Source organism: Lissotriton vulgaris, chromosome 2_1 (genome assembly GCF_964263255.1).
Source record: "Lissotriton vulgaris chromosome 2_1, aLisVul1.2, whole genome shotgun sequence".
In the NCBI taxonomy this organism is placed as follows: domain Eukaryota; kingdom Metazoa; phylum Chordata; class Amphibia; order Caudata; family Salamandridae; genus Lissotriton; species Lissotriton vulgaris.
In genome coordinates, this window is record NC_141687.1 from 771,062,792 (window position 1) to 771,076,357 (window position 13,566).

The window sequence follows — 13,566 nt, forward strand, 5'->3', positions numbered from 1 at the left end:
GCGGGTCGTGTGACGTATCCCCCGTTAGAGCCTGCAGTAATTCAAGGCTCGCGATGGAGTTCTTTTACTGGTACCCTGGCTGCTGTACGACCCCTGTCCAAGGTCCTGAAACTAGTAGGACGGACGGTCTCAGTCAGCGGCACTCGCACAGGATGTCATCCCAGGTCGAACTGCCGCCGCCTCCCTGTGACATCAAGGGTGTGTTTCACGGCACCTCAAAGTGCATCTTGGCGTATTTACCTTTCGTATTCTTGGTGTTTTTCTTTTAAGTGGACGTAAGCTCATGCTTACAAATGTACAGCTTCCAAAAGCCACTACTATCCAATGCGCGCAAAATATTCACATAGTTTCAGCTCTGCGCGCCATTTTAAAGAAAATAAGTGCGAGGGAAATATATATATATATATATCTATATATATATATATATATATATATATATATATATATATATATATATATATATATATATATATATATATATATATATATCGATTCCGTTTAATACACCTTTCAAGAGGGAGTATATACCTCCTAGCAGTACCTGCCTCTAACGTAACTCTCGTGACTTGCTTAAAGGTTTCCATGGAGAGATGACAGTTTTACCCCAGCTGTCCTCGAGCAGCTCGGGACCAGCGTTTACACCATGTAAAAGAACGCGCAGCTCCCAAAATGCATGCTGGTAGGTTTCACTGCAAGTGTTGTGCCCTTTTAATTGCAAACCTCTGGTTTTCTGGTCTGGTAGGTCATATAGCGTTCAATGTATGTTCTGTCTCGTGACAGTGAAACGATTGCCCTGTCCATTGCCTATTTTTTTCTCGGTCTCTCGTTGTGATTTGGTTAGCGTCTGATTTTTGTGTTAACATTCAACATTCACTCTCTTCATTCAAAACGGAAAATGAACATGCAAAGTGTCAAGACGTTCCAGGCAAAATATATCGCGCCTAGCGGTTTCGTTTAACAGTGGGCACTACCAGAAACGAACATATAATCAGTTGTAAAAGAGCAACAAGTGTCTAGCTGCGTGCACTGTAGACTAGCACCCGTGTAGCTGGAAGCAGTCTCGTCTCTGTGAAGCCGTAGAAAGCTTCACAGGTTAGACTGAGATTACCGACGTTCTCTATTAGGCTCTGCTGCCCTCTGTTGGATAGTGCCGCGCGTTACAATTCCAGTTTTCCGTTTTTAGGGACAAAGGAATCCCCCAAAAACCAGAACGGAGGATACAGAAAAGATAGTGATGCAAATGGCGTTTTGGCATATCGCACTTTCCCGCTCGCTCTATTTTCAAAGCCATTATTTCGTGGATCCAACACAGAGATGTTAACATATTGACAAAGTTAGACAACACTCGCCCAAGTGCGTCTGCCCACGTCAGGTGTGAAGGCGGGCACATAAAAAAAGGTGACGGCTCGATTAACATGGAAATGGGCAATCGCCCGCGAAGTCCCTGGTGGGCGCCGCCAACGTGGCGATGATGCGCTTTTAGAGGTGGGCTGCTCTCTCAGCGCTAATGCTGGTGGTGGGGGCTGTGCACGCTCTCACTCTCTCCACTTTCCGGGGTGCCTCTCCGTGATCGGAACTCGTGATCGGCCTCTAGAGCCCCGAGGCGACCCCCAGCCCTTATGCATGAGTCACACCAGCTACGCGAAGACAGCCCCGGCCCCCCGGCGCCCACGCCGAGCCAGTGCCCTCCTGGTCGACACTCCCCAGCCCTCCATGTTGGACCGGAGGGGGTGTACCTGTGACTCACGCCTGCGTCGGAGCAGATTAACTGCCTATTCAGGCTTCCCACAAAAAGGCAGCGCTAAAAGTCATCTAGAAAAGGCGCTATGAGGCTGCTTTCTGCGTCACATTGGTATTGACAGCCGACCCCGGGAGTTTCAAAGGCGCTCTCCATGGTCTGGGCTGCGCGCTTCCTCTTCATCTCTCTTTGGCTGTTGGACTGAGTGCAGCCGGGCTCGGACTCCATTGGACACCGGTAAGTCTCTGCTGGTGTTCTCCAGGGCTCGGATGGACTCAACTGGACTCCATGTCGCTGCTGAGAGAGGGGCATTTTGTGGAAGCGGACTGGATTAGTAATTTATAGAAGTGTGAGAATGGAAGCCAGTCACCCATTTCATTGCATATAACCTGTTACACCACACCAAGCAGCCGAACAGATGGTATTACGTTAAATGACGTTGTTTTTTTAATGATTTTTGTAAATTATTTTTTTTGCATGCGATGCTGCTGAATGATCGAAATATTTTTGTTACAATTATTTCATTTATGTAGCAGCGGTTGTGTCTTTATTTTGGAACACCTTAAATAAGAAACAAGTGGTACCGATCTGCACGCACCTCCGATGTCGCAACGAAACCTTCGTCAGAGGAAACGAATTTCCTTGAACGGACGTGTCTGCAAGCAGAGCGTGAGGTGGCGTTGCCTTCCTCATCAGGGGCTTGTAAAGACTGGCGCGTCCACGGCGCCCGTGCCTCGCCCGGGTGTCAAGGCAGTTTGTTAAGAGTGAATCGATATTTCGTGTCGTTGCAATGGCTGTGTTATGGCACCGAAGTGCACTATGGGGCTGTTGAAAGGCATGGGTGCACACCTATTTACCCTGTGAGTTATTGATGGGTGTTTTTCAAAGACACAATCGTTTTTTGTGTGAGTTTGATGAGTATTGAGACGACGCAGGTGCCACGTGAAGCGATCCGTTTCGTAAATAGGAGGTGTACTCGGGCATAAGTGTGAAAAACTGCGCCCTCCTTCACCCCACCCCCCGTGTTTTGTCAGGATAGGCAGGTGCGGGGGTGTAATGTAATGGTCCGTATACCAGGCTCGTGGTGGTGTGTTGGTGTAAAGGTTGTAAATGTGTGAAGGTTGCGAGTGTAAAGGAAGCTCGCCCGGCAGGGCGTTGGGCTTGTGTAAAGGCTTGGCAGGTGTGAAGGTTGTGTGTGTAAAGGAAGCTCGCCCAGCAGGGCGTTGGGTTTGTGAAAGTCTGTGCATGTGTGAAGATTGTGTGTGTAAAGGAAGCTCGCCCGGCAGGGAGTTGGGCTCGTGTAAAGCCTATGCATGTGTGAAGGTTGTGTGTGTAAAGGAAGCTCGCCCGGCAGGGAGTTGGGCTCGTGTAAGGCTGTTAATGTGTGAAGGTTGCGAGTGTAAAGGAAGCTCGCCCGGCAGGGCGTTGAGCTTGTGTAAAGGCTGGGCAGGTGTGAAGGTTGTGTGTGTAAAGGAAGCTCGCCCAGCAGGGCGTTGGGTTTGTGAAAGTCTGTGCATGTGTGAAGGTTGTGTGTGTAAAGGAAGCTCGCCCGGCAGGGAGTTGGGCTCGTGTAAAGCCTATGCATGTGTGAAGGTTGTGTGTGTAAAGGAAGCTCGCCCGGCAGGGAGTTGGGCTCGTGTAAAGCCTATGCATGTGTGAAGGTTGTGTGTGTAAAGGAAGCTCGCGCGGGCACGGCGTTGGGTTTGTGAAAGTCTGTGCATGTGTGAAGGCTGTGTGTGTAAAGGCAGCTCGCGACACGTTTGTGATGCTGTGCCCGTGTAAAGGCTCTAGCTATGTAAAGGGCGCTCGGATTGGAATGGTGCCACAGTGCTTGTGTAAAGGCTGCTCGTCCGAGGACTTTGCTTCTCTGCCTGTGTAAAGGCCATTACCTATTTACAGGTTTCTTCGTATCGATCTCGCTGTTTTGTGTCTGTGTGAAGCCGTGCTTGTGTAACTGCTCTTTTGTATTGTAGCAGTGCTTTCAATGGAAATGTAAAAGTGCAGGTACTCACAGTGCAGAGTACCTGTTTGCTCCTGAGAAGTGCTGGTACTCTCCCATTAAGTGTCCTGGAGCAGTGCTGAGGAGTGCAGGTGCTCTCCATTTCAAAAGCGCAGGTGCTCAGCACCGGACAGCACCTGCCATTAAAAGGTACGTGGCAGATCCACGAGGGCTGCCCGTGTAAGCCTGCCAGCCCCGGCGGTGTTCACCGTGTGAAGGCTGCTGTCCCCGACCTTGGTGCTGCTCTGCCTTTGCAAAGTATGTATCTGTTTAAGAGCTGTGTAAGAGGCTGCTGGTGCCTATGTTAAAGATGTGCCTGTGTAAGTGCAGCATGCCTGTGCTTTTGTGCCTATGTAAAGGCTGTGTCCGTGCTCTTCTGTGCCTAGGCAGCCCGCACATGTGATTCTGTGCCTGTGAAGAGGCAGACTGTCGCGGTGCTCCTGTGCATGTGTAAAGGCACCTCGTGCTCTTGTTCCTGTGTAGAGGCAACCTGTGCTGGGGTCGGTGCGTCGGGGCCTGAGGAAAGGCATCCTGTCACGGTGCTTCTGTGCCTCTATAGAAGCAGCCTATCCTGTGCCGCTGCCTTTGTGCCTGTGTAGAGGCCGCCTGTGCAGGGGCTGGTGCTTCTGTACCTGTGTAGAGGCAGTCTGTGCAGGGTCCGGTGTTTCTCTGCCTGTGTAGAGGCAGCCTTATCAGGGCCGGCGTTTCTCTGCCTGTGCAGGGGCTGGTGCTTCTGTGCCTGTGTAGAAGCAGCCTATGCTGTGCCGGTGCCTCTGTGCTTGTGTAGAGGCAGCCTGTGCAGGGGCCGTGTTTCTCTGCCTGTGTAGAGGCCGCCTGTGCAGGGGCTGGTGCTTCTGTGCCTGTGTAGAAGCAGCCTATGCTCTGCCGGTGCCTCTGTGCCTGTGTAGAGGCAGCCTGTGCAGGGGTCGGTGCTTCTGTGCCTGTGTAGAAGCAGCATGTGCAGGAGCCGGGGCTTCTCTGCCTGTGTAAACGCAGACTGTGTAGGGACGGTGCTTCTGTGCCTGTGTAAAGGCAGACTGTGCAGGGGCCGGGGCTTCTGTACCTGTGTAGAGGCTACCTGTGCCAGTTCGTCTGTGCCTGTGTGAAAGGCAGCGTGAGTAGGGTCGGCGCTTCTGTGCCTGTGTAGAGGCAGTTTGTCCCTGCGCTTGTGTGCCTGTGTCGAAGCAGTCTATGCTCTGCCGGTGCCTCTGTGCCTGTGTAGAGGCAGCCTGTGCAGGGGTCGGTGCTTTTGTGCCTGTGTAGAGGCTGTCTGTGCAGGGGCCGGTGCTTCTGTGCCTGTGTAGAAGCAGCCTGTAAAGGGCTGGTGCTTCTGTACCTGTGTAGAGGCTACCCGTACCAGTTCGTCTGTGCCTGTGTGAACGGCAGCGTGAGTAGGGTCGGCGCTTGTGTGCCTGTGTAGAGGCAGTTTGTCCCTGCGCGTGTGTGCCTGTATAGAGGCAGCCTGTGCAGGGGCCGGTGCTTCTGTGCAGCGGTTGCCCATGACAGTGCGTCTGTGCCTGTGTAGAGGCAGCCTGCCTCGGTGCTTCTGTGCCTGTGCAGAGGCCGTCTGCTCCGGGCTCGGTGCCTCTGTGGCAGATAAGGCACTGCTGCCCACACCGGCTCGGAGGGACACGGCTCGTTACCCGGTGTCATTAGCTCAGACTGCGCGGTCTGCTGCTCCCAGACACCCTCCCGCGCCATGCTCGGCTCAGGTGCCCTCACACGCCGTGGCCCTCGGCTCTGTCTGAAGCACAGGAAGGGGTGCATGGCCCCATTACCAGACCTAAAGATGGCATGGCGCAGTTCGCTTTACCACACTGAAGACCGCAAGTGCCTCTTGACACTACTGCCCCCTCTCAGCACCACACGCCAACATCCACTCTTTGAAGATCGTCTGTGATTTGTTTTTTTCTCACACACGATACAAAATATTTACAACGGATTTTATGTATTTTTTTCTATCCGTGCAGTACATTATTCACTTGCCAGCAGTCTGTGGAGGAGACGGACATTGGACCAGTGAGCGCTTCGAAGACCAGAGAGGGCCCATGGCGTCTCCCGCGCCCTCCTCCTCCGGCGCCGGCCCGGACACCAATCCGAGCAACCTCCGGCCCACAAGTAGGTGTGCGCTGCCCTCTAGCGCTGGAGATGCGTAGCGCGGGCCCTGGGGTGGGGAGCGGCATTAGACTCCGAGAGGTGGGGAAAGCTGCATGGGCAAGGTGCACCCATCGACCTCTCTTTCGCAAAAGACACCCCCATATCTATCTTCGGCTAAAATGCACCTCCAGGCGAACCCTATATTTGATATGTTCTATAATCAGCAGAGATATTTTCGATGTAAAACGAAATCGTGCAGGTGAACTCTTAAATATATATAACGGAATTAAAACGATTTGAGGGGCGAATAAAGTTGCCCACATTTTTTTAACGTTTATTCAGATCTACGAGCCATTAAATGCCTCTTTTATATCACTAATCTATTTAAAGATGTGTGTTGGGGGTCGGGTTTGACAACGCGGCCCCCATAATTGCTGCAGATTTGTGCTGAATGACTGAAGTGTCGGGCGCAGGCAGAGGAGAGGGTTCTGGAAAGACAGACTGTGTAATCGCTTGATAGCTGTGGCTAGTCGATTTAGAAGACCCCCCCCCCCCCCCCACACACACACAAACGGATGACATAATCTCCAGAGACAGGGAGGGGAGCAGAAAGGGAGGCATGCCTGGTAGGCACAGCAAAGCGAGGAATGGATTCTACCCTGCAAGGGAGGCAGAAGCTATGAGGCTTGAAGAGGGGAGTCATTACTTTGATTATTTCTGGAACGAGAAAAGGGCTGGGGGGGGGGGGGGGGGAGACTCAGACCACGTTTTGAAGGCATGCACAGATATTTTTCGTATTCGGCTATGATCACTTTGAGTAAAAGATGTTTGAAATGGAACTGAAACACAATTTTGAACACACAAAACCTCAGCGATGTATTTATATATTTGAATTTGGGAGTGTTTGTTTTTGTTTGACTGTGTGGTATGTTAGTTACTAAATTCCCACAGACAGGCAAGGGGGTCGTGTTGAAATGCAGGGTGCTGCAGGAAAGCCTGGATTTGTGTTTTTGTTAGCGCTGCTCAGAGTATCGCAGTGATGAATGTCGCGCTGTCTCTGCTGTCTGGTTTTATCTGGCTCTCCGGGGCTGGAGGCTGGCTGCGGTGTCAGGCCTCCTCTGCGAGCCTGTCACTATCCCGCTCTTTTCCTCCACCCCTCACGCCTCCTGCACCCTTTGTACACTCCCCGGCTTCTGCCTTTTTTCATTTCCATCCGTCAGTTTAGATAGGGTCGTGCGCTCATATCGACCCCATAAAACCATTCATACCCTGGCTTCCCTCTCCCTTAACACACCCGCCACGCTCTCGCTCAACTTGTCTTTGTAGCGCTTCGTACCACAATATTGCCGCTTCAAAGCGCCGTTTGTTGAGAATTGATATTATTATTGCCCAGTTTATAGTACTCTGCTTACCCGACTCGGAAGGATGGAGGTCTGGGGCTTCTTTGCCCAGAGTTCAATTCGTGACTTCTAGAAGACCGCATTTCTAAGTAGGAAGCGTTTAGCTCATTCGTTCCCTTTTCTACCTCATAGATGTCTTCTTTCTTAAGAAAAACGCATGTCTTCTGCCTCTTAGCGACGCCTTATATTCATTTTTAACATGCCGTTGCTCACACTGTGAGGCGTAATTATTTTTAAAAGGGAGGCATTCGGTTGCTGACTCTGGGGGTTATTCGTACTTCTAGGTTTTAATTTTCACGCCCACTTCCTTTCTGGCACTCTGGCCATGAAGGGTTGAAGTTCTTCGCCCCAGGCCTCCGCTCTTTGGCTTAAGAATGATATATCGTTTTCCGGTTCAACCGTTCCTCGGAGAACAACTCTTCGTTCCACCTGATGCTTACCCTAGAAATGAATCAAAACATAGATTCGGGGGTTGTGGGGTGGAAAGGCTTAAGTGTCTGTGGGGCGCCAAATAAGGAAAGCACCAAAAGACATACAACTGATGAAGATGAGGGGTGCTTCGTCTACCGAGTCCAGGTGACCTGCTCTGGGTGTGTATGCCCACAAGCCTCTCCCTTGTTGTCGTGTGTGGTCCCTCCACGCCTTCTGCCATCTCGGTGTCTGTTCCATCCCCGTCCCTGGCGGGGTTCTACCAGAGCTTTCTCCATGGGCGACGGTAAAAGCATGTACATGGAGGGTGAGAGAAGGCGGTGGGGCAGTAGGGGAAATGAAAAAGGCACAAAGAGTGCCAGAAAACAAGAGCAAGGGAGTAGGGTCGTAGTAGCGAACCAGAAAATACGAAAAAAAAGTCCCAGCAGACAGCCAGGAACCAAAACCAAAGAGGCAGCAGGCAGTCGGGAGCCAAGGTTTCCGGGAGGGGCCAGTCAGGACCAAGGGAGCAGGCCGGCGTAGAGCCAGCAACCAACAACAATGGAGTGGAGCAGCAGACATCCAAGAGCCAAGGGAACAAGGCAGTCTTAAAAGATGGGACCAGGGAACTAGGGAGCAGGGCAGGTGCCAGTCACAAGCAATTTTTCCCAATCTAACACTGGTGTTTAGTGTGTTATTTGCGGGATGCATGCTTTGTTGTGGGGTGGGGGGTCCTGTTGCCCTGATGTGACTAAGACAGGAACAAGCCTGGGGAACAAGGCAGTACAGAGAGTTGGGACCAGAACAAGGGTGCAGGGCAGTAGCCAGTCATAAACAAAAACTGAAGAGAAAAGACATGAACAAAGCAGGAGCCAAGGGTACAAGGCAGTACCGAAAGATGGCACAAGAACAAGAGAGCAAGGTAGGTGCCATCCACAAGCAACACGGAAGAGGAAAGACAGGAACAAACCAGGAGTCAAGGGAACAAGGCAGTACCAAAAGATGGAACAAGGGAGCAGGACAGTAGCCAGCCACCAACACAACGGAAGCGGGAAGACAGGAGCCAAGAACCAGTACCAAAGCGCAAAGATATCTGATGGTGAACCAGCGCTATATAAGAATAATTAACATAACATAACAAAAGATGGAACAAGGGAGCTGGGCACACAAGCGCCTTGTATGCACCTTCTTTGGAAAATGTGGCTTGGCCGGGCAACGAGAGGTAAAGAGAGGTTGAGGACCGGCTCAAACAACGCCCCATACCCCCCCCCCCCCTGTAATATATAGTAAAGTAAAGTATTTTATTAGCATTGTTACTTTAAGGAATACTTAGGAATGTTGTAATCATTAATGTTCTATTTTGAGAATGCCATGTTGTAGAATGTTAGTAGGCATCATTTGAAGACTGGTAGTGCATCTTACTGCAACCTGTCCTGGGTCCTGTTGATAAATAAACTTACTTATTCAACTGGAAACTTTGTTCCTGAATTTACTTCTGTGAAGACATACCCAAACACAACTCCAGTCCACCCTTTCCCTCAGATGAAACGCCACGTTCACTGCTTCTAGTGCGACTCTGGGGTGTTTCTTTCATTTCCATGCCTCCAGACTTACGTACGTATGCGTGTGTTACGTGTGGCCCGTGCTCTTTGTGACGTAGCTAGAGTTCTGCTTGTGGACATTCCAGCAGGACCAGAGTACGGCGGCCCCTCGGGGATGACAGCGGGCCTAGTGCAGCTCTTATGCCATACCCACTGGATCCACGCACACAGAGGAGGGACCTTCGGACTGTGAGCTGTCCGTATCTGAAGCGCAGAAGCCAACTTCCGGGTTTCACTGGCGGTTAGTGTCTCGCGATAGGTCACTGTCATGGTCTCCTAAAGGTGGCAAGATGTCATGTGGTGCCCATCGTCAGGTCCCCACAGGCTGCCAGTGTCTCGTGCTTGAAGGTCAACATCCGGCCCCAAGAGGGTGTCAGTTTCTCATGAAGGTCAGCGTGCGCGTGTCCAGAGGCTGCCAAGTGTCAACATAGGGTCTCTGGGAGCTGGCGGTATCTTAGGAGTCCCTGCGCAGGCTGTCAAAAGCTCACCAGTGAGAAAAATTGCACGCTGCCTGTCCCCAGAGGCTTTGAGTGACTCCACTTGAAAGGCCACCACCAGTCTCCAACAGCAGTCTCCAAATGACGTCAGCATCTTGTGTGAGGTTTAACAACATTTACTCCCCAGAGACTGCCTGTTGTAAGGAGGGCAACATCCGGACCACACGGGTGTCCGTTCTCCCGCGAGGAGTTCAACTTCCGGTTCTCCAGAGGCTCCGAGTATCAACATAGAGGTCTCCCGAAGCTGGCAGTGACATATAAACAGAAGTCCCCGAAGGCTGTGTTCTTCCCGAAGTTTTTGGTAATATTCAAGCAAGAGTCCCACAGCCTGGGATAGGAGGCAGCAGCCGTGTGTAGGCACAGAGACCAGCACCGGAGTCACCGCCCAGGCAGTCCCTTACCTGACGGAAGTGCGGCCTACAGCAGAGCGGCGCTGAGTAAGCGTGCTCCTCCTGCACTTGGCGAGCCTCATTGCCCGAGCCCCGTGCGGACAGTACCAGGGAGAGCCCCGGCTGACACTCCAGGGCACCCCAGAGCTTAGCTAATAGGACGATACTGCAGAAATGAGAGAGCATGACATCTGTCGACTACGCTGGGGACACCCTAGGGGCTGAAGAAGCGGGGCACCTATGATAAAGAGGCAGCAGAACACCCTGGGGATCGTGGGGCAGTGCATTCGGGAATTAGGCACCCCTGGGGATGAGCTGATGGCTGACCTCTGAGATCCACCATCAGCTCCCGAGCTTCCAACTGACAAAACCATCGAACCCTCCACGTGGATCCCCCTCAAGGGATTCCACCCCAACATTCTGAACACCATGACAACAAGAAGATAACCTCACAGGCTGAGGCAACAGGGCACGCAAGAGCACGAGGCAGCGGGGTATCCCAGAGGACGAGGCAGCAGGGCACCACTGAAGACGAGGCAGCAGGGCACCCAAGAGGAGGAGGCAGCGGTGTATCCCAGAGGACGAGGCAGCACGGCACTCCAGAGGACGAGACAGCAGTGCACCCCTGAGGTCAAGGCAGCGGGGTATTCCTGAGGACGAAGCAGCAGGGCACCCCTGAGGACAAGGCTGCACGGCTCCCATGAGGATGAGTCAGGATGGTACTCTGAGGTCGAGGACGAGCCTGCAGGGCACTTCAGAGGACAAGGCAGCAGGGCACTGCAGAGGGCGCAGCAGTAAGGCACGCCGAAACTGAGACAGCATGGCACCCTGAGAATGAGGCAGCATGGCACCCCGAAGACGAGGCAGCAGGGCTCCCATGAGGACGAGGTAGCAGGGCACGCATGAGGATGATTCAGAGGACACTTCCCAAGGATGAGGCAGCAGGGCACCTCCGAGGACAAAGAGGCGGGACATCCCCGAGACTGAGGCAGCATGGCGCCCCGAGAACGAGGCAGCATGCCACCCTGAGGACAAGGCTGCAGGATATTCCTGTGGATGAGGCAGCAAGGCATCCCCGAGCACAAGCCACCAGGCCATTCATGAGGACAAGGTTGCAGCCCACCCCGAGGACGAGGCTGCATGCCACCCTGAGGACAAGGCTGCAGGATATTCCTGAGGATGAGGCAGCAGAGCACTCTGTGGATGAGGCAGCAAGGCATCCCCGAGCACAAGCCACCAGGCCATTCATGAGGACAAGGTTGCAGCCCACCCCGAGGACGAGGCTGCATGCCACCCTGAGGACAAGGCTGCAGGATATTCCTGAGGATGAGGCAGCAGAGCACTCTGAGGACGAGGCAGCAGGGCATCCCCGAGCACAAGGCAGCAGGCCATCCCCTAGGACAAGGCTGCAGGACACCCTGAGGACGACGCAGCACGCCACCCTCAGGGAAACGCTGCAGGACATCCCCGAGGATGAGGCAGCAGAGCACTCTGAGGACGAGGCAGCAGGGCATCCCCGAGCACAAGGCAGCAGGCCATCCCCTAGGACAAGGCTGCAGGACACCCTGAGGACGACGCAGCACGCCACCCTCAGGGAAACGCTGCAGGACATCCCCGAGGATGAGGCAGCAGAGCACTCTGAGGACGAGGCAGCAGGGCATCCCCGAGCACAAGGCAGCAGGCCATCCCCTAGGACAAGGCTGCAGGACACCCTGAGGACGACGCAGCACGCCACCCTCAGGGAAACGCTGCAGGACATCCCCGAGGATGAGGCAGCAGAGCACTCTGAGGACGAGGCAGCAGGGCATCCCCGAGCACAAGGCAGCAGGCCATCCCCTAGGACAAGGCTGCAGGACACCCTGAGGACGACGCAGCACGCCACCCTCAGGGAAACGCTGCAGGACATCCCCGAGGATGAGGCAGCAGAACACTCTGAGGACGAGATAGCAGGGCAACCCCATGAACGAGGCAGCAGGCCATCCCTGATGACAAGGCTGCAGGACACCCTGAGGATGAGGCGGCACGCCACCCTGAGGACAAAGCTGCAGGACACCCCTGAGAACGAGGCAGCAGGGCATACTGAGGATGAGGCAGCAGGTCACTCTGAGGACGAGGCAGCAGGGCAACCCCATGAACGAGGCAGCAGGCCATCCCTGATGACAAGGCTGCAGGACACCCTGAGGATGAGGCGGCACGCCACCCTGAGGACAAAGCTGCAGGACACCCCTGAGAACGAGGCAGCAGGGCATACTGAGGATGAGGCAGCAGGTCACTCTGAGGATGAGGCATCAGGGCATCCCTGAGGACGAGGCTGCTGCAGGACACCCTGAGGACGAGGTGGCATGCCACCCTCTGGACAAGGCTGCAGGACATCCCTTAGGATGAGGCAGCAGAGCACTCTGAGGACGAGGCAGCAGGGCATCCCCGAGCACGAGACAGCAGGGCATCCCTGAGGACAAGGCTGCAGGACACCCTGAGGACGAAGCAGAATGCTACTCTCAGGACAACGCTGCAGGACATCGCTAAGGATATTGCAGTAGAACACTCTGAGGACGAGGCAGAAGGGCAACACCGAGCACGTGGCAGCAGGCCATCTCTAATGACAAGGTTATAGGACACCCCGAGGATGAGGCAGCACGCCAACCTGAGGACAAGGCTGCAGGATACTCCTGAGAACGAGGCATCAGGGCATACTGAGGACAAGGCTGCAGGACATCCCTGAGGACGAGGCAGCAGGTCACCATGAGGAGGCAGCAGGGCATCCCTGAGGACTAGGCTGCAGAACGCCCTGAGGACGAGGCAGCATGCCACCCTGAGGACAAGGCTGCAGGACACCCCTGAGAAAGTAGGGCACCATGAGAATAAAGCAGCATAGCATACTGAGGACGAGGCAGCAGGGCACCCTTAGGATGAGGCAGCAATGCACCCCTGAGGATTAGGCAGCAGTGCACCCTGAGGACCAGGCAGCAGGGCACCCCTGAGCATGAGGCAGCATGGCACCCTGAGGATGAGGCAGAATGGCACCCCAAGGACGAGGCAGCAGGTCAACCCTGAGAATGAGGCAGCAGGGCACTCCTGAAGACAAGGCAGCATGGCACCACTGAAGACGAGGCAGCAGGGCATCCAGAAGACGAGCCAATGGGGTATTGTAATGAGTGAATCCTGTTCATGCGCATGAGAAAGTTTTCATGCACATGTGAATGTTTTCTGTGCACACTCATTTCCTCGTGCATGCTAATTGAATAATGCATGCTGTCTCTTTGTTCTGGCATGCTCATCTCTTCTTTTACATGTGCATGCTGTTCAGTTGATTGCTAATAACATGTTTATGTATAATTTTGTATTTGCGTGCAGACTGACTTCCATGGAGGCATGAACGGCTAAACAGTCATTGCCTGTTCGTGCTTCGAGGAGTCAGGATGCACTCCAGTGGTGTT

At 53.6% G+C, this 13,566-nt stretch overlaps 1 protein-coding gene across 1 annotated transcript in view; it reads left to right on the plus strand.

Annotated features, from left to right (window-relative positions):
• The first annotated feature begins 1,537 nt into the window (after nt 1-1,537).
• Nucleotides 1,538-13,566, plus strand: part of GAD1 (glutamate decarboxylase 1) — a 205,502-nt gene continuing 193,473 nt past the window's right edge. Inside the window, exons 1-2 of the mRNA XM_086956108.1 lie at nt 1,538-1,975; nt 5,708-5,855. Of these exons, the coding sequence (XP_086812234.1) occupies nt 5,786-5,855 (70 nt within the window). The 5' untranslated portion in view covers nt 1,538-1,975; nt 5,708-5,785. The remainder of the gene's footprint in view (nt 1,976-5,707; nt 5,856-13,566) is intronic.